Below are 20,504 nucleotides of genomic sequence, written 5' to 3' on the forward strand. Positions count from 1 at the left end.
TGTGTGTCTAAAATTTGTAAGCAATATATCAAACTTGAGACAAATTTTATACTCCTATTTCATTTTATACGAGGTAGTTTAATTTAGTTGTAAATCATTTAATTAAAAATAAAATAGATATTTTATATTTAAATTGTTATTTAATATAAAAATGTGTCATTTCACATAAATTGAAAGAAATGGAGTAATTTCTTTGACCATACCTTAAATAGGATCTCAAAAATCAGCTATACCTACACTTTACCCACTCATGGGTGGATGAGGTCCAAGCCCAAGTATAAAGTTTTGGGCCTACCTCCCACGGGCTTTACTAATTTGGACGCGAGTTACGTACCGGGCCACATATTTTTGGATGTTTGAGAAGGAATGGAAGAAAAAACAAGTGAACTTTTTTTAAATTTTGAGGGCGGAATGGCCTGATAGACCTTTGTTTTTGTATGAGTTTGTATTCTGGATTATTCTACTTGATTATTTGTCATTTGAACCCTTAAATTTTGTAAAATTAAGGCTTAAGTCATTGACGGCCCCTTAAAGTTGTCCGCATATTTCACTTAGACACCTCAACACATCCATTTTCCTATCAGACACTTCAATCTTAAAAAATAAATACCTATCAAACATTTTTCTGACACCTAGTTAAAAATGAAGTGCGTGTAATGCATACGCGGCTAATATGGCAAAATAATAAATTAAACGAAGACATGTGGCATTTTAATTTAATTACTTTAAATAAATGAATTTTAAATATAAAAAAATCTAAATCTGTAAAGAAAAAGAGTTTCAACTAAAAAAAAAAAGAAAAATCTACTTAAACCAACCCCACCCGACCCGCGGCACCCCTACCCACCACAAACCTCCCCCTTCTTCTCTTTCCCTAAAATATATCCCTTGTCCACCATTGTTATTGTTCATCTTGAGAAAAAAAAATGGAGATTTAAACATATACTAAGTATGAATTCACCATTTTTGTTTCTCTTTATGCCGTATTTTTTATTCATATTTTAAATTGATGTTGTTTTTTCTTAAAAAAATATGTTCTTCCTTTTTTAATTTTGATTTCGAATTTTGATTCTGCTTTGTTGTGGAGGAAAAAGGGATGTGGATCAGGGGTGGTGTATATGGTCTCCATTTTTTCTGGTAAAGGAGATGTGGATGGTAGTCTTCGTTTTTTCTGGCAAAAAAATGTGGATGGTAGTTTTCATTTTTTCCGGTGAAAATGACGGCATAATATAATTCTAAATCTGAAAAATTAATACAATGACAATTGACAAGAAGGTTAAAAAAATTGAAGAGATGTCCTTGTGTATAACAAAGCTAGGGTTTATCTGCTCCAATAAAATTACTATTGAGAAAAAAAAGGTTGAAAATGTGTTTGATTAAATGATTCACGCGCCCAATAAGGCGTGAATCCCACTTTTTGTGCCACATATGCACAAAGTGTCTAATTGGTTCAAATTCAGAATAGTCAAGGTGTTCCATAGGTACAAGCCTTAGTTAAAGTGTCTAAGTGAATTATGGGGACAACTTTAGAAAGCGGTGTATGACTTAAGCCTAAAATTAAGCATTTTAAACCCCTTTCGTTGTGTGTGAACTTCAATGCTTGATAAAAATGACATATCATCATCCACATCCTTTTAAATGACACATCACTTATTATTATTATTATTATTTTGAAAAATCAATCTTTTCTTTCTTTTTTCACTTCATTCTTTCTTCATCCCTTCACCTCATCTTTTTTACATTAGAGATACCACCACAACCTTCCATTCTCACTAGTATCATTACATTCCTCAATAACTAACAATTATCATTCGATTATTTTTTTCGAAATTTCTTTCATTCACAACTTTTAAACGTATTTCTTTTACTAACATTTACATCTATCACTTGTACCATGATGAATTTCTTTCCCTCATTGATGTTGATGAATAGCTATTTAAAAATACATCAATATACTCTAATATTTATACACAATTTTACATAACACATTTCACCTAATTTTACAAAGACATTCAATAATCAATTTTCATTTTTCAAGATTGTTGAATCCTTATCACTTATGGGTTATAAATTACCTCAAAAATAAAAGGAAAATACAGATCTACAACAACAATACAATTTTGTTTCTAATCCCGGGAGGAAGAAAATGTAAAAAAAAATAGAAAAAGAAAGAGAAACAAGAAATTGGAAAGGGCTAGAAAGGGGAGAAAGAAGAGAAATGGGGGGGGGGGGTAGATAGAAAAAAGGAAATGGGGAGGGGTAGGGTGGAAAAATAAGAAAGAACTGAAAAATATTAATTATCTTATTTTTGATCTTTTTATTCTATTTTTTTAAAAAAACAAAATTGTTTTTAGTCTAAAATTTGATCTTTCACGCTCATCTATGCGTGACATCACGTATTCGTGTCAACTCAATAATTAAGTTGCCACATAAGTTTTTAGTCAATGATCAGAAGGGCTTAAAACTTGAAATTTCATTGAGTTTAATGGTTCAGTTGACAAATAGTCAAGTAGAAAGGTCCATCAGGCCATTTCACCTAATTTGAGTAAGGTCTGCATACATTTTATCATCATCAAATTTTAGTTATGAGATTTCATTAGATATGCTGTTATAACCAGCAACAAGTGATGAAACAATACAAATTGAAGCTAAAATCATTTCAAATAAGCCTCCCGATTCTACCTGGCTTCAATCCTACTTGGAGTGTGACTTTCGGTGATGAAAATAATAGTGCAACCAAAAAGATAAATATTGATGACATGGTCTCCACATTCTTCTTCTCCACTTAAACCTACACATGCCTAATGCTTGAACAGCTGAGCCTGAGGCCCAAGTTTTTTTGCATTAGCAAACTGAATTAATTTTTGGTACGTTAAAAAAATATTAAAAGCTAATAAATTATTTTATAAGATACACTTAAAGAAACTTCATTTCCTTAACCGCATTTTTTTCCATATTAGCAAATTCGTTATATGTCTCTAATCTTCATTTGCCAAAAAAATCAGCATATTGATTTGTCTCGCTCCAAATATGAATAATATTTGTCTTGTTTACTTTCGATATTTATCTGAAATCTTCAATAATTAGCAAATTCAACAATTAACCAAATTACTTCTACCATATTCATCCTTAACTTCACAAGGGAATTACATTTTTCGGGCAATATATTTGACAATTTGATTATCAAGGTGATAGCGCTGTGATAATTAAAGTCTGTGTACAATATATTCTCTCAAAACTTCATGAAAATAGAAATAAAATTTGCGTATAATACTTTATTCTCTTCAAATTCCATTTGATAAATTTTATTGGTGAGTTGTAGTTTGTGCAATAACCTATAGCTATTTATGTAAGTATAAGTAAAGGTTGTAGCACATTTTTTTTAAAGATATAAACCATGCCCATAAAATATGATGAGAAGATTCAAAAGAAAAAACAATAAATTTATAATTTCAAGTCAGTGAGTGGGGAATCTACTTTAGAAAAAGGAAAACTTTAGTGCTCATGATAATAGTATATGAAATCATTCAAAAATAAATAAATAATTTATAATTTCTCAGCTTATAGTACTGGAATTTTGGGATTGAAACTTATGGGCAAATATTCACCTTCTAACATACATTTCATTCTTTGTATTAAAAAAAGATATGAAATAATATATTACTACTTGTATTAAAAAAAACTATAAAGGAAGTGGGAGGCAACTGTCACAAACCTCACAAAGGTAATTAAAAAGAGAACCTAATTGCCTAAGGCTATTGGCCTCTGTGAAATATGCTTAGTAATATAGTGCAATACCATGTGCTAAGATAATTTCTAGTCACTATACTTACTACCTTCTCAGTCGAGCTCATTGACCATATTTATCTAGTACGATTTATATTTTTTATATGATTTGTGGGCTATTATATAATTGCAGATTTATCCGATGCGCACTCAAAGGATAGCGACCACGAATTTCCTGAAAGTTACAAGAAAAAAAATCTTATTGCACATATTGAATTCGGCTGAACCAATACCATATAAGTTACTCATTAAAAAAACAGGTCCAATTAACTTTGACTACAATTATGTTGTATAACTAAGGCATAATACATAAATATGACCTTTAACTTGACCTCATTTCACATTTATGCCCTCAAACTTTGGATGTGCACATGTAATCACTTTAACTTATATATAATTGAACAAATAGACACACACGTCATCCTACATGTAGTCCTACGTGTATTTTGCCACATAGTACTCATATTTCTATTTGTTCAACTTTATACAACTTTAAATGCTTACTTATGCACACCCAAAATTAAAAAAACGTAAATGTAAAATAAGGTCAAATTAAAAGACATATTTATGTGTGTATAACTAATAAGTGAGGTTTTTGTTTGTCAGAACCCAAAACCAACACAAACACATACACAAATAGTTGTTTTTATCTGTCAAATTAATTCTTTAAAAAGATTAAAAAAAAAAAAAAGGTTTTGAAAATGGTGAGTGAGTGACCTTGTTTTAACTTTTACTCTTTGGACTTTTCCTTTATTAGTCTTTTGTTTTTTTTTGTATGGATTTGTAGCTAACTAGAGAAAGTGTTTCCATGGACAAAATTTTGGAATAAATCCTCTTGGCTTCTTCTTGTGTTGCTGCTCATTACAGTACTAGACAACCACAAAGGGTCAAAACAACCACACAAAGACTAACATTCCAAAATTAATCATCATGATTAGTAGTAATTCTAAGCCATTTTCAATCATTTTTTCATTTGTTGGTTTCTTGTTTCTTGCTTCTACATTTGGTACTGTAATCTCAGATCCAACTGTGCAACATTCAAACCATCATTTGCTCACAAACCAAACTTTTAAACCAAAGCAAGAGTTGATTAAACTTAAGAGATTAAGGACTTATCTTAAGAACATCAACAAACCAGCAGTCAAGACAATTCAGGCAAGTTAAATTCCTCTGTTATCTTCTTTTTCAACATTAAAGTTTGAAACTTTTTTCATGAATCAAGATTTTGAAAATAATTGTACACTTTGTTTTTTTGTTTTGTGATTGCAGAGTTCAGATGGAGATCTAATAGATTGTGTATTGTCTCATCTTCAACCAGCTTTTGATCATCCTCACCTCAAAGGAATGAAGCCATTGGTATTAGTTTTGCATATATATAAGTTGTCGAATCCCCCTTTGTATAATACTTTTTTAGTCCTCGTATTTGAATTCCTAGCTCCGCCACTGAACATGAGAAATACTCGAGGCCTAAAGAGCAGAACTCATTCACTCTAAATTTTGGATTTTTGGCAGGAACCTCCAACTAGGCCTAAAGCGAATGAATCGACACAAATTAGGAGCTATCAGTTGTGGACAGTTTCAGGAGAATCGTGCCCTGAAGGGACAGTTCCAATTAGAAGAACTACAGAGAAAGATGTTATGAGAGCTAGTACTTTACAACGATTTGGAAGAAAAATTATGAGAGGCGTAAGGCGCGAGACAATGAGCAATGGTCATGAGGTTTGTGTATATGTAAATGTAGTCTAAATTTGAAAGACGAATATTGTACATGATATGTTCAATTTATAATTATAACACAAGCAATTTGTGAAAATTTTGTCATTTGCAGCATGCAATAGCATTTGTGAATGGTGAAGAATATTATGGTGCAAAAGCTAGCATTAGTGTATGGACACCAAAAGTAACAGACCAATATGAATTCAGTTTGTCACAACTATGGATCATTTCTGGCACTTTTGGTGATGATCTTAATACCATTGAAGCTGGCTGGCAGGTAAATATTATTTGCAAATTCATCTGTTGTCCTAAGTAGTCAAAACATCGATGATCGATGAAGTATATTCCTTCTTAACTTTATCACACTTGTTGTTTTTAGTTTGAGAATATGATTGCTGCTAAGCTAAGCTATGACATCAAACTAACCATATGACAGCTAATAATTAGTACAAAATTTCAGAGTGAACAGAGATTTGGTACATTAAAAATTGCTTAATTGCACATGCCATGTTCATATTGTCAGGTTAGTCCAGAACTATATGGAGACATTTATCCAAGGTTCTTCACATATTGGACGGTAAGACTTGTTTACGCAAAGAAATCCCAGTTTACGTTAAGTTAATCTTTGTTTTGTTGATGCTTTAGACATTCACAGACTTAAAATATACACTACTACATTTTAAAAAATGCAGAGTGATGCATACCAAACCACTGGATGCTACAATTTACTGTGCTCAGGTTTTGTGCAAACAAATAGCAGGATTGCTATGGGGGCTGCAATATCTCCAACATCATCAACTGATGGTAGTCAATTGGATATTGGCATAATGATATGGAAGGTATACTGTATACTTAAGCCCTCCACAAATATCTTTGAGCGTCTTTTGCTCTGTTTAACTACTTAATCTTTTATATGAGATGGTCACACGCTTCAACATGACATTAGAGTTAGACCGATTCCAATTCATTGTTTACCGATGTTCTCTCCCCAGACCCCCTCTACATTGTCTTGTCCTCTGAGTGTGCGGGGGGAAGGGGGCACATCGGTGGGATAAGGTGGACTTGGACACTTTTTGAGTTGAGTTAGGCTCGATGTCCAGTGTATACTCTTTGAGATTATATAGTCACACTTACAAACAGACAATTTGGTTTTGTGTAGGACCCAAAGCATGGAAATTGGTGGCTAGAATTGGGGTCAGGGCAATTAGTAGGGTATTGGCCATCATTCTTGTTCAGCCATTTGCAAGAACATGCAAGCATGATACAATTTGGAGGAGAAATAGTGAACTCAAGATCATCAATTCAGGGATTTCACACATCAACACAAATGGGAAGTGGTCATTTTGCAGATGAAGGCTTTGGCAAGGCATCTTATTTTAGAAATTTGCAAGTTGTTGATTGGGACAATAATTTGGTCCCATTATCAAATCTTCATCTTTTAGCTGACCACCCAAATTGCTATGACATTAAAGCTGGAAAAAATAATGTTTGGGGTGATTATTTTTACTATGGTGGTCCTGGTAGGAATTCAAAATGTCCCTAAAGAAAAAGCCATCATAACATTTTCTTGGTCTTGTAGAGTAGGTACATATCATGTATTATTTTTTCAATTGAATATATAGTGTTTGAGTCATATTTTATTACAGAATGAATTGGGTTTGCTCATATAACTAGTTCACTCACAATTATCTATAGCCATGTAATTTTTTTTTGTAACAAGTTGATGATATACAAAATAAAATGGCTTCTTTAATAAAGCCTGACAGACTAAGCCGAGTTTATCGAGGTTTTACCGCTTGAAACAACAAGATTAATTCTCCATATAAAATTGCACATTTTCCCCTTTAAGTGAGTTGATTTTTAAATTTTATCTTTGAGCAATGAGGCATAAGTTGGTTAGAAATTGAAGCTATGTTCGAGTATAACTTGTGTGATATTATGAAACGAAAATATAATATATATTTTTTTGCAAAAATATTATTTATTACGAGGAATATAAGTTGGAAATCAACACAAAATAGGCATAAAAGAGCAAATGACCCCCTATTCTACTTACACTTTCATGTGGTTCATTTATATTATTGATAAAGTCTCTTAAATAAATAAAGCCCCCTTTTTTTTATGATAAGATAAAGAGTCATTTGCACTTCAATGTATTTGTGTTGGTTGTTAATTTTTGTTCGTAGAGGTAAATAACTTAATAACTTTTTGGCAAAATGGTCTGGTGGACCCTTATACTTGTATTAGTTTGTATTTTGAACCCTTCTACTTACACCTTTGTCATCTGGACCCTTAAACTCAATTAAAATGAGACTTTTAAGCCCCTCCAACCATGTGTGTAGTTCACTCTCCTTTATATAATTGACATGTCATATCCACGTCAGATATATTAATGTCACATCATAATTATTTCATAACTATTTTTAAAAATTATTAACCAAAATTATTTAATAAAATGTAAAATAATAAAATTTTAATTTATTATTGGCATTTCTAATTCTCCCTATTTCATGACCAAAAGAAAGCCATCGCCGGAGTCGTGCCATTTTTGCCGGCGAAATCACATATGCTTTCTCCCTCACCCGTCTTCATCTCCGCTGCACACCATCACTATTTTTCTTTCCTCCTCCAATCTACACAGTAACAACAACCTAAGCCACTGCACAACCAGATCTAGCCACCGCACAACTAGATCTGGCCAAACTTTTCGTAATCCAACACCAACTACTATTTTCACACCCCAAATTGCTTACAAATACAATTTCACACGAACCTCTGCCGTAAAACTCGTCGAAATCTACCCATTATTGTTTCTCCTCTTCCCACTGTTTCATGGCCCAAACCGTCGTCGCCGTCGCCATTGTTGCCGGCTAAACCACTCATATTCCTTCCTTTACCTGCCTTCATCTCCGCCACACATCACGACCATTCACCGCCATGATTAGATCCTTGCACCCTCACCCACCTCGTTTTCCTCTCCGTTGACCAGCCGCGCTTCTCTCTCACTCCACTATGTATCAATGGTGTCCGACGATCGCATCACTAGCGTCGTTGTCTCCCTCCATTGGTGAGTTAGTTGACTCAAGGAGGTGCCCAAGATAATCTAAATAAATGAAAATAGATTGTGGAAAAAAAGAAAAAAAAGGTTGGGCAGGAGATGAATATGACTGAAAAGGAGGTGTAATGGGTGAAGAAGAAGGAGTGTTTTAATTAATGGTTTAAAAATATTTTTAAAATTATTTTTTTATAATTTTTAATATTTTTTAAGTAAAAATGCTCCTAACTCGCCTTAATAGGCGTGTAGTTACACACTTTTGCCAACTCAGACATCCAAATGCCATATAAGCATGGTCAATGGTCAGATGAGTTTGTTAAATTGTGTTTTATTGAGTGTAAGGGTCCAGATGACAAAGGTGTGAGTAGAAGGGTTCATACTACAAACTGATACAAGTATAAGGGTCCACCAGACCATTTTGCCTAACTTTTTTATGTGACAAAAGTTTATATTTCTCCATCATAATATTTATGCGTTATGCCCTGAATCTTTATAAAACTCATGCTTCCCTAGACGTAAAATTGATTTCTAAGAAAAACTATTAAAGACAACCCACTTAAAGAACAAATCAAAATCAATAGAGAATACTCTCTCTGTCCACTTTTAATTGTAATGTTGTGTTTTTTGAAAATCAATTTGACTAATTTTTCAAGTTAAGTTAGATTACACTAATTTGATATTTTAAACAAAAAAATTAGATATTCAAAAACTATACGAAATGTACTATAAATTGCATTTTTTTTGCATATCAATATGATGAAAAAATACATCGTAAAATGATAGTCAAAATTCTTATCGTTTGACTCTAAAAAAAGAAATCATGATAATTAAAAGTGAACGAGGGAGTATTAGTAAGTATATATTTGATGGAGACGAAAATTACTAACTTTAATAAACTTATAGGACCCAAACAGCTCAAGAGTATATATTTAAGGGATTACTTTGCACCTACGTACAAAAGACTAGGGACCTTTTATGTTATTTTCTCGTCAAAATCAACTTGTGAATTTTCTTTTCGGGGATCAATCATTGTCATCCACCATTTTTAAAGAAAGGAAAAAATCGCGGGCTTTGAAAAGCTTCATCTCCCACCAAATTCAAATCTCACAAAAAAACTGTGTAAGATTTCTCAGATATACAGTGAAGAAACACAAAAAAAAAGGGGTTTGAGAAGAGATGCAGAATGGAGCAGCAGCAACTCTACGAGCAAAAATGGAGCAACTTAGGTTAAAATGTAATAGGGATTTACAAATTCAACAACAGAGTATAGATGCAGGCGCTATCTCTTTTCGAAAATCTTTAGATTCAACGAAGACCCAAGCTCAACAAACCCTTCAATTCCAAGGTAAAATTGAAATACTACATTTACGATTTCTCCAATGTCCTCAGAGTTCTCTTTTTCTAATGAATTTTAGTCGGAGTTTTACCTAGCAGCACATTCTGTATATGATGGAATTTAGTATGTTGAACTTTTTCATTTACAAACATTCTAAAAAGTATCAGTCTTTGAAGGGTATTTTCTATTTTTGGGATTGAATTAAACTCTATTTAAAAAAAGAATCATTTTTTTTCCTGGGTGTCCATTTTCATGGAATCTTACTAATTAAGTATTTTTTGTTTTGATGTTTTTTTGTCATGGCAGAAAAACTTGGGAAATTGAAAACTGCGCTTAGAGAGGCAGAAGATAATTTAGTAAAAGCATTTGCAGGTATATAACAATCTCTCACAATATATTTTTTTACATGCTGTAGTATATTGTTTAGTCTTTATGTCCATTGCTATTTTTCTTTGATCTCTGGATCAAACTTTGAAGAGAATCGCGTGTCTAGGTTGAGGAAGGTTTTAGGTTTACTCACCTTACTGACATTGCTGTCCTAGTTGCTTCTCCGAATTTGGTTTATTTATGCAAATGCTTTCCACATCCGAAGATGGAAATCGGAAGAGTTAGTCTTTTGATTCACCTCTTCATATTAGTCATCACAATGGAAAAAGGGTGACCATAGTACTTAAGAGTAAACATAGAGTAACTTATGGAACTTTAACCGCAAAGTGCATGTTTTAGTGGAGGAAGACACAAATGAAGAAAAAATAAAAGAGATAAATATAAGCTAAAGCTTATTGATAAAAGAATGAAACAAAAGCTACAAATAAGTAAAATTTTGTAGCAAGTTTAAGAAAAAAGAAATGCCTTTGAAACTTGTGGTTTAAAACATGCCATAGACATTTGTGTGGCTATACAATCATGTATTTAGAGTACAATTGGAAGTTTAAATTAAAATATTTATAAATATAGAAAGGTGTCATTGTTTTTGGCACAAACTAAAAAGAAAAGTATGTCACATAAAATGGAACATAGGGAGTAATAACAATGTGGAAACCTTAAAGTAACAATACCTTCAAAGCCTTAAAGGGTATATGAAGCATGGAATCTAAATTTTAAGTGTTTTACTGACTTCTGTTTGTATTTGATGTAAACAAGGAGAATGCATGAAGATCCACATTAAAGTAGCTATAACAGGGAAATTTCTTGGGATTATTTTCTTTCTCTATTACTTCTCATTCACAATATTACCAAATGCTATAGTTTTTAAGAGGTTAATGAATTAATCAACACATATATGTCTCTTTAGCAGGAAATTTGGTGCTAACTGCTCATTCTCTAAGTTTGTTAATATTTATATTCTCATAAAGTCTTCTTTTCATTCCTTTTTTCTGTTAATAACTTTATCAAGTCATCACATTTTCAGTCAAGACCCGAAAAGAGGCAAAGAGGATAGAAATAGCTGAACTAATATCTTCTACCAATGCTAGAGTGGAAGAGCTTAGAGGGGTCGTGGAAGATAAAAGGGCCAGGAAACATGAATATTCCACCCTAATATCTCAACAAGATGATGGTAAGTTTCATCTTTGTAAAAATTATGCTTCTCTCATCTGTTACCTTCTTCAAAAAATGTTTTCCTTCTCTCGTTCCATTTAGAAACACGAGTCATGTTTCGAGTCTTTTAATTAAACAAATAGGAAGTGGTAATGTTTCGGGAAGTACAACAACAACAAACCTAGTGCAATACCACTAGTGCTTTTGCACACGTAATTCTTAATAATTTTTGCTGTTTTCATTAAGTGTTTCATATTGTATGGTAATTGAGCTGTGCTTTTCTTTGATGTCGGGGTGAAAGCTCTGGAAGCACTTGAAGAAAAGCTTAACCAGAACACTGGACATAGAGAGGCAATAGAGGAGGCTACTGTGTGGTACAATAAGGTCCTTGGTTTACGTATTGAATGTGGCCAAGGTATGTTGAATCTTCTCTGCTAGACACATTTTAGCATACTAGAGCAAATCTTTTCTTGCTGAAAACATGCTTTATAATAAAGAACAGATTTCTATACAGATTCTGAACTCTAGTACAGGTACAATTCTTTGAACATTCACGGCCTACATTATCTGCAGGAGTAAAATTCATCTTTACCAATATAAATGCCAATAATCCAGATGATGAGTACTCTTTTACTATTCGTCGTGAGAATGATGCACATACTTGTAAGTTTGGTCTTGATCAACTTTAATAAATTGAAGGTAGTTCTGAATGATAATTCTTTCCTTTGTTTGGATTGTTAGTGATTGATTGTGATCCACAGCTGAATGACGCAAAAGAACTGATCATTGAGTTAAATAAAAGCAATGGAATGTTCAAGTTTGTCAGGACTATGAGAGAGAAGTTTCTAGAAGCTGTAGCACGTGGTACGTCCTGTGTCTTGCCTGTTTCTTTGTTTGTCTTCCCATTTCGAGTTTTTTCTTTCTTTTGAAAATAAAATAAAATCATGGCAATATATTGATAGTTGTACAAGACATGCAAGAGTAATTGTTATAGTTTGCAGACTCACAAGTATGATTGGAGTGTTTTCACCTTTCATGCAAATGCAGTTACTGTTTCTGATTTTGGATATGTTTGATAAGCTGCTCTGTTTTATTTGGTTCCTACCAGGATTAACATCGCAAGATCAAGATACTTCTATGGTCTCTATGCCTGCAGTGATGTCGTCCATCTCAATTAGTAGTAGAGATGAATCATCTCCCCAGAAAGCGGAGCCTCAGTCTGATAAATATAAAAAGGGAGCTTCCAGGAAGCTTGCCCTTGGTAAAAGGGATAGGTCAGCCATTCTCTCTCCTGTATCTGCATCATCTCTTCGCCGCTCTCCTCGTTTTAAGGTATCTTTCCGTTAACCCCAAACATATTTTGACCATTCGCTCAAATCAATTTCAGTGTTTATTTATCCCTTGATTTCTTTTTTCCCTTGGAAGATGTTGAATAGATAGAAAATAAGTAGTCCATTATTGTTGATTCTATTTATAAGCACTGTGATATGAAACCACCTATGGCTAGAAAACTAATCTGAAACAAGAGACCACCTATGTTTGGAAAATTGATTTTTAAAAAAATAGACTGCATGGCTATATGAATCCTTGCTGAACATGTTACACTTAGACATATCTTTGTCCAACATTATACAAAAATAAACAAGATTCAATAATTTGATAACACTTTCTGAATGCTTGTTCAAAAAAACATTTTCTGAATGATTACAGTGATAATAAACAACCACAACTTACCCAGTGTAATCCCACAAGTTGGGTCCGGGGAGGGTAGTGTGTACGCAGATCTTATCCCTACCTTGGGAGATAGAGAGGTTGTTTCCAATAGACCCTTAGCTCAAAGGCAGTCCGTATAAAGAAAACAACGAGAGAGTACCAGCCAAGACACGTGCTAGAGAAAGCATGATAAATCATACTAAAAGAAGGAACGACCACTACAACAAAATAATATTATAGTCGAAGTGCAAGAAACACTAAAATAGTAACAGAAATGGATTACAGTGATAACAAACATTCTCACTAATTTACCCTTCGGGGTGGCCCAGTGGTTTGAGCTTGGGACTTCCATGTTGGAGGTCTCAAGTTCGAAACCCCTTACCAGCGAAACCAAGGGGTTTGCCTTCTGGGTCGAGCTCGTCGCACTGGGTTGCCTAGTGCGGGTTACCTCTCCTATGTGGTTTGCGAGCTATTGCATAGGAGCGGGGGTTTTACCCTGTGCGCACCCAAAGGGTAGCGACTGCGGGTTTCCCTTGTCATAAAAAAAAATATTCTCACTAATTTCACAGCATTAGATGAATAATTACAGAAGTATATTAACCCCAAACAATTGATTTAGTATGGCTTTGCGGGAAATGTTTTTTACCAGATACACTGATGCTTAATGAATCATCTCATAACATCAATAAAGTTAATTAGATTGGATTTGAATAAGCATGTCATACAACGTGAGACCCTAATGAACAAAATTTTCTTCTCTGGCAGGTCAAGAAATGATAATTATCAGCCTTCTTTTTTTCATCTGTATTTGTTGAGGCGCCTTCTTGAAGTTGATCAGCCATCATATATTATCAATTGGCGAGTACTGACTAGCAAATACTCCCTCTTCAATTTATGTATATTATTTTCCTTCATAGTTTGTCTAAAAAAATGCGACCTTTATAAATTTAGTAAATTTTTAATTCTGACATTCCCATGTTACCCTTAGGACAATCCCTTATAGGAATGACATGACATGTTTAAGACTTGAGATTCAATAGATATTTTTAGTATGTCATATACACCTTTAGTTTACGACCAATTTAGAAGTCTTTATATTCTTGGTAAAAACTGGTCAAATTAAGATACATGAAATGTAAATGGAGGGAGCATCTGATTTTCTTGTACCTAAAGAGTGGAAAGTATCGAACCAACTATTACCTAAGCAGATTTGGACCTGTCTCTTCCTAGGGTTTGAATTAGCTGACTTTGTTTCTTAGGTCAAAACAACTTCTTTGATTTTTGCTCAAGTATATATCGTTACAGCTTTCGAATTATCAACTCCATTCTCCTTATAGTTATATTGGTCGTGGTCTTTGCAATAACTTATGGTTTTTACTTCTATACATTTAAATCTTGTTGTATTTGTTATAGAACAGAGACAGCTGACTGCTGCAGTTATTTTTTCTGTTCTGTCTCGGATCCTTGTACTTGATTTGTGTCGTATTGGTAGAACACTTCAATATCAAGATAGTAAAAGAGCACACACATTGTGGGGAAAAGATCTTATAGTTGCCCCCTATTTGTTTGGGATTGAGGCTTGGTTGATCGATTGCTTAGAATGCAGCAGAGGATATTAGGAACACAACCAAACTTTGTTTCAGTATTGTGCTTTTCATGTAGTGATACATGATAAAACAACTGTTATAATATTGATTCTTTTGGGGTTACAGTTACTTGCAATATTGATTCGAAGACAATCTCAAAAGAAAGTAGTGTAACAATTAGTCATGTAATGTCTGGTAAAGTTGATGGAATCCTTTTTACTGGTATTTGTATAATCCAAAAGGTATTTAGTACATGGAAGCAGAGGTGGTAAAGGGCCACTAATGGTGTTTTTTGAACCTAGCAAATTACTCAATTGAATTTTCTAAGTGCTAAGAGAAAAGGGAAAGCATGTTATAGTCCATAATAATTGTCTGGGGCCACCGAAAAAGATGAAGGGAATTTTATGCTCTTACTAGTAAGTACTGCAACTGTTTCATTTTATGTGACACCGTTTCCAATCACATTTTCATATTCAAAACTTCGTATTGATTCAAATTATGTTGGAATGGAGTGCATATTTACAGGTTTCTCTCTCTTGAAAAAATAATTTAAGAAAAGATTGTGATTCCTGGAAACGATCTTCGATGAATTAGAGCACGAGTGTGCTTCCATAGTTTATGAGCTTCAATTTCATCATTAGCTAAAGCTGAGCAGTGACATTCATTGCAATCTGCAAAGTATTTCCCATTTACTCCCCTTGTTTGTGGATTCAGTGCTACATAACATGTACTTGCTGAACCCTGTGATGTTGACTTAAGAAGCTTTGATGCCATAAAATAGAGAGAATCTGTGTAAATTTAAAGTTAGTTTTTTTAATTGTCTTTACTTCTTTCAGCCGCAAATTTAGTGAAAAGCAAAGAAAAAGCTCAAAACGACAAAAAAGAAAATGCATGCCTGTGATAAAGCCCTTATGATCCCGTGTTATTCCTGTCTTCACAATGCCTGGATGGACAGCATTGATAGCTACATTTGCATTTCTTGCCTGTTCACATTCCAACTAATAAGTTTTCAGTATCCAAACAGAGCTATTGGGCAAAACAACTAGAGAATTGGCACCAATGGTAAACTGACGTAACGACCCCAAGTACAACAACATACCTAGCGAAATTCCACAAGTGGGGGATGGGGGAGGGTAGAGTGTATGCAGACCTTACCAGTAACTCGTGGAGGTAGAGAGACTGATTCCAGAAGACCCTCAACTCGAGTATAATAATCAGAGTAAGTATGAAAAGGAAAAATGACTGAGCAGGACACTAAGCCTTTCCCTTTAGGAATCAAGAGAACACTCCCACCACCTATTAACCTTCTACTCTAATCCGCGACCTCCACACCCCTAGTGAAAAAGGAAAAAAAATAGGCATATATTGTTCACCTTTAGCTGTCTTGACAATTCCTTGGCATGTAAAATGTTGGCCAATTTCGACTGAGCATATGCTCGAGTACCATTATAACTGTAAGCAAGCAATTTCAAAATAAATTAGATTAGTACTATTTGTTTTCAATCTTTGATATGCTGGTAATTGGTATTAGTATATTACTAATGAGCTAGGTTTGTATTATACTTACTTTTTAGGATTAAGCATTTGGCTGAAGCAAAACTTATCTCTTTTTACCCAGTTGTGAACTACAGAGCTAACATTTACAATCCTTCCTTCAATCCCTGTCTGTTCTGCTGTCTCTGCCATCTTATCTAGAAGCATCTCTGTCAATAAAAAATGACCTGTCCAACAACATAACTGTAATTTCATGTTCAAATTCCAATGAGACAAAAACACTCGGGGATTCCTTCCTATCTGTGCAAGCCTTAGTGGACATACAAAGTTAATTAGTTACCAGTGTTGATGGGAGGTAGAATGTATACGTGCTTTATGGAATTAGTTGAGGTGCGTGCATGTTAATCAGGACACCATGATTGTCAAAACAAAGATTGTTATTATAGAACAGGAGTTACCTAAGTAGTTTGTGGCAAATGAGAGTTCAAATTTGTCTTCAGAAAACTCCAACTTCTGTGAGAATTTCCCCGCATTATTTCTACATGATAAATTATAAGTCATCAGTGTCATAGTCAGGATTTTCACCGAGAGGATTCAAAATATAGAGAAAAAGGAAAAGCACAAACAAGAAACATACATGAGAATGTGAAGAGGCAATCCTAAAGACAAGAATTGGGCACAAAATCTTTGTATAGAAGCAAATGAACTCAAATCTATCTCTAATAAAATAATGTCAGCCCAAGGACTCTGCTTTTTTATGGCTTCCTTTAGTATGGCTGCCTTCTTCAAATCCCTTGCTGGAATGACTAATCTTACACCCCTCTTTGCCAGCACCCTTGCTGTTTCTGCTCCAATGCCAGATGTTGCACCTGTAAAATTTCAATCATCAAAATCCGAAAGGAAATTGAAACGAATTTAAGTTCTATACACTGTCAGTATTAAAAAATATTTATATAATCTGCTCACTTATAAGGTGATTAATTACAGGTATATCTTTTCTTTTTATATATATAACCATGCTATCTGTACCAGTCTGTGTGCACCTTGACTAATTCCACAGGATACCATCTATATATAAGAATAAAAAAAAAGAAGAAAATGTAAATCACGCTTTGTCTAAACTTTACATGACAAATTGAATCTATGGATAGAGCACTAATATAATGAATGGTGAATAAAATTGTAATCTATGGAAGTGTAGACTGTGATTTAAATAAATAGATATTGAACTTTTTGTTGTTAAAGATAACATGATTAGCTCTTAGTATTGTCCAGATGTAAACTATATAATATATATTTCGAAACATTAATCTATAATAGAATAGTACTCAGTAGAGACAAAACTATATCTTCCTTAAATTTATTTTTTGAAAGAACCACTAAAGACCCTGTTTTCCTCTTTTCTTGGAGGCAGAGTGAACCCACTGGTGTCATTTGATGCTGCTTCGTTGAATTTTTTATTAATTATAATATATTGTAAAGATATTCTCAACAGTGGTAGAGTCAGGAATTTCACGAAGGGTGTCCACAAATTGCACAATAAAAGCTCTTTTTAAAAAAGGGAAAAAATTATTGCTAGTGAGATATGAACACGTGAGCACTGACTTATTCAAGGTGTCTGAAACCCATTCAAGGGATCTGAAACCACTGGGCTACAACAACATGTTAAGTCAAGGGTATCCAATATATGTTATTTAATCACTATGTGTATCATTCTATTTGTATATACAGAGTATAACAACATCAGGATTCAGGAGACAAAATGATGAGTGGAGACATCAATAGTACCCTACAGCTGAAAATCACACGAAGAAGCTGAGGGGATTCAACGAGTGTATATGAGCGGAAGAATTCTCTTCCATAAGATAGAAAGAAACGAAATGAGACGTATGATGCAACAATCTATTTCCATAACTTTTCACTACACAACGAACATATAGGGATTTCGAAACTAACCAGTGATAATAGCAGTAAGCTGAGAAGTAAAGGAAACAGAACAAACTTGAGTGACTTGTTCTGCAGTTGTTTTAGAACCATAACCACTTGGACCAGCAATGCCTGCTAAATACTTAAGAGTAGCCTTCATAAGGTCACAACTTGGAAATTTGAACTGCAATATTGCACCTATTGTTGAAAAACATGTATATATAAATGCCTTGTAATTAACCTTATGAAAATCCATGCAAGAAAATATATATATACAGAATAGATCCCTATAATATTGTCAGAATATTTCAACTAAGGGATAAAAAGTTATGGTGTTTTTATTTGACTATTAGATGATGATATAATATATTATGTCATATAGTATGGCACACGCACACAATTATGTGATTTATCAAAACATTCTTGCTTTGAATAATTGCTGTCTGCCCTTATAGTCTTACCTTACTTTTTTCTTTTTCAACCATGTTGGGGAAAGGTTAATTATTTTTTTTGTTGTTTTTAGGGTACAAACATTAACTGCTGTGTTTCCACCAAATGTAGTAGGAGTATTAAGTTTTTACACCATCAAGATCACTCAAACCTCCTTAAATTATGAGATTGTGTTCTAGTAAATAAGATAGATTAACTGTTATAATAGATAATTATGATATGATCCGTTAAATAACTTTTGACTATTGGTAACCTCCATGAAATTATCCTACCAATAACTTTAAAAATGAGTGGTCTTGAACTTTTGACTCCCGCTTTACTCCCAACCTTCAAGGTTAAAAGCCAAAATTATTGAGTTAAAACTAAGTTATTGAATTTGATTGAATTGATACGTCATGAGCTATCAGGTAACCTCATGAATTGAGTTATGCCAAGGTCTATTAATATGGTGAAGAGAACCACAGAATGGTAACTATTCCTTCATCCTTAAATAAAAGATCTAAGATTTTAGTCCTTTGGATACATTCTTTTAGTTAATATTTTCTTAAGGACTTATGAAATGCAAACATTACAAGTTGAATTGATCGGAAATAAGATTCCTTGACATTTTTTTGCTTTGTCGAACCTTCGGTGGTCACAGCATGGGAAAAAAGTTGACATCTTTGTCAAAGGGAACAAATTTCAAGAAAATGTCACACAATTTTGTGGACTTGATGTCTACTATTCATTGATTAGTACAAATCCAATTAATTAGCATATGGTAGTATCGATCGTATACTTCTCCTTTTTATATATCTTGTGAATTAAGAACATTAAGAATGAAGTAAGTATGATTAATTTCCTAATTACATTCTAATTAAACACCACAAATGTTTGTTATCAAGTAGATTCAAAATGCATCTCACACGTGAACATCTAGATAAATTTGATGAACCAGGGAATATTATGAATTATAATTACATTTTGTGTGTCTGGATAAGTAAGAAAAAAAATGCAAATTTTGATGATGAGAAATAGTACAAGACAAAAAAAACATGGAATTTTTTTTTTTTTTTTTTTAAAACTTCTGGGACAAAAGTGCAAAGCGTGCCATTGACATATCTTTTTTGGTCTTTAAGAAGCCCCATTTATTTTATTTTTGGAAAATAGATTTGTTACTTATTTCATCTTTCATTATACGGTTGCTAGTTGCTAGTATTATTTTACAATGTATCGTATCATATTGTATTATATTATATTGTACCGTATTGTATTGTTTAAATAAATATAAATATTTGGATATATTGTATTGTTCTCCGTCATTATATAAAAAAGACGTAGAATACGAAATAGGACTATTATAAAAAGACACGATAAAAGATAAAATAAAATGATGACAAATGCTTGAGAATTGAGTGTGTAGAAGAGAACATTGAGGTTGACTCCTTTAAAATGGAGTTGTGAACTGGCTATGCACTTTGGTCCCATGAAGACCCTAATTGGTAAACAACTCTCATTAACTTGCTTCAAGTTTTGGAGACATTGATCTTTGTAATTTTCACATGTGATCTTCCCTCATCTTCTTTGTCCTTCTTACCCCTTTTTTTTTACCATATGATATTCGAAACTCACTGATTCAAGTAGTTCTAATTTGAGGCACATAAAACCCATTTAAGTGCATAATACAACCTATTAGAAGCCTGAACTCGAAATTTCTAACTAAGAACAATAAGAGATCTCATTCATCCACCACATTCCTCAAGGGTAAATTTCACATGAGTCATTCAACTTATGTTTTGTTCCATGAATGCCACTAAATTATTTTTTTTAACGAAACAAGTCATTCAACTTTATCTAAATATCGCATGAAATCACTAAACTATTTTTGTTATACAAAGTCACTCAATTTTGCCTACCTATCACA

General features: G+C 33.3%; 3 protein-coding genes across 3 annotated transcripts; 2 read left to right on the forward strand and 1 right to left on the reverse strand.

Moving 5' to 3' along the window:
• The first annotated feature begins 4,701 nt into the window (after positions 1-4,701).
• On the forward strand, positions 4,702-7,255 carry LOC125809702 (uncharacterized). The gene is made up of 7 exons (XM_049489297.1): positions 4,702-4,941; positions 5,056-5,142; positions 5,299-5,505; positions 5,615-5,779; positions 6,026-6,079; positions 6,195-6,341; positions 6,662-7,255. Exons 1-7 carry the CDS (start codon positions 4,717-4,719, stop codon positions 7,043-7,045), a joined length of 1,269 nt encoding a protein of 422 aa, XP_049345254.1. The 5' UTR covers positions 4,702-4,716; the 3' UTR covers positions 7,046-7,255.
• Positions 7,256-9,619: 2,364 nt separating this feature from the next.
• On the forward strand, positions 9,620-14,111 carry LOC125809709 (kinetochore protein SPC25 homolog). The gene is made up of 8 exons (XM_049489304.1): positions 9,620-9,902; positions 10,200-10,265; positions 11,305-11,451; positions 11,734-11,847; positions 12,006-12,095; positions 12,174-12,296; positions 12,541-12,764; positions 13,911-14,111. Exons 1-8 carry the CDS (start codon positions 9,734-9,736, stop codon positions 13,920-13,922), a joined length of 945 nt encoding a protein of 314 aa, XP_049345261.1. The 5' UTR covers positions 9,620-9,733; the 3' UTR covers positions 13,923-14,111.
• A 1,169-nt stretch (positions 14,112-15,280) lies between these two features.
• On the reverse strand, positions 15,281-18,415 carry LOC125809631 (short-chain dehydrogenase TIC 32 B, chloroplastic-like). Its single transcript, XM_049489227.1, has 7 exons — positions 18,182-18,415; positions 16,863-17,094; positions 16,684-16,763; positions 16,299-16,452; positions 16,105-16,183; positions 15,627-15,714; positions 15,281-15,519 (listed from the first exon to the last, which is right to left on the reverse strand). The coding sequence occupies exons 1-7, from the start codon at positions 18,405-18,407 to the stop codon at positions 15,281-15,283; spliced, it is 1,098 nt and encodes a 365-aa protein (XP_049345184.1). The 5' UTR covers positions 18,408-18,415.
• Between the last annotated feature and the right edge of the window lie 2,089 nt (positions 18,416-20,504).

Source organism: Solanum verrucosum, unplaced genomic scaffold (assembly GCF_900185275.1).
Source record: "Solanum verrucosum unplaced genomic scaffold, falcon-dt-bn FXZP01000121.1, whole genome shotgun sequence".
Lineage (NCBI taxonomy): Eukaryota > Viridiplantae > Streptophyta > Magnoliopsida > Solanales > Solanaceae > Solanum > Solanum verrucosum.

What these genes read in the sequence shown, in the direction of transcription:
- LOC125809702 (XM_049489297.1), top strand. Translation starts at nt 4,717, where the DNA reads ATGATTAGTAGTAATTCTAAGCCATTTTCAATCATTTTTTCATTTGTT. An exon ending in TCAAAGGAATGAAGCCATTG is followed by an intron (nt 5,143 to 5,298) that starts GTATTAGTTTTG and finishes GATTTTTGGCAG; the next exon opens with GAACCTCCAACTAGGCCTAA. An exon ending in GGTTCTTCACATATTGGACG is followed by an intron (nt 6,080 to 6,194) that starts GTAAGACTTGTT and finishes TAAAAAATGCAG; the next exon opens with AGTGATGCATACCAAACCAC.
- LOC125809631 (XM_049489227.1), bottom strand. Translation starts at nt 18,407, where the DNA reads ATGGATTTTCATAAGGTTAATTACAAGGCATTTATATATACATGTTTT. An exon ending in TTGCCTCTTCACATTCTCAT is followed by an intron (nt 16,764 to 16,862) that starts GTATGTTTCTTG and finishes TTTATCATGTAG; the next exon opens with AAATAATGCGGGGAAATTCT. An exon ending in ATTTGCCACAAACTACTTAG is followed by an intron (nt 16,453 to 16,683) that starts GTAACTCCTGTT and finishes GTTGTTGGACAG; the next exon opens with GTCATTTTTTATTGACAGAG.
- LOC125809709 (XM_049489304.1), top strand. Translation starts at nt 9,734, where the DNA reads ATGCAGAATGGAGCAGCAGCAACTCTACGAGCAAAAATGGAGCAACTT. An exon ending in TTTAGTAAAAGCATTTGCAG is followed by an intron (nt 10,266 to 11,304) that starts GTATATAACAAT and finishes TCACATTTTCAG; the next exon opens with TCAAGACCCGAAAAGAGGCA. An exon ending in AATATCTCAACAAGATGATG is followed by an intron (nt 11,452 to 11,733) that starts GTAAGTTTCATC and finishes TCGGGGTGAAAG; the next exon opens with CTCTGGAAGCACTTGAAGAA.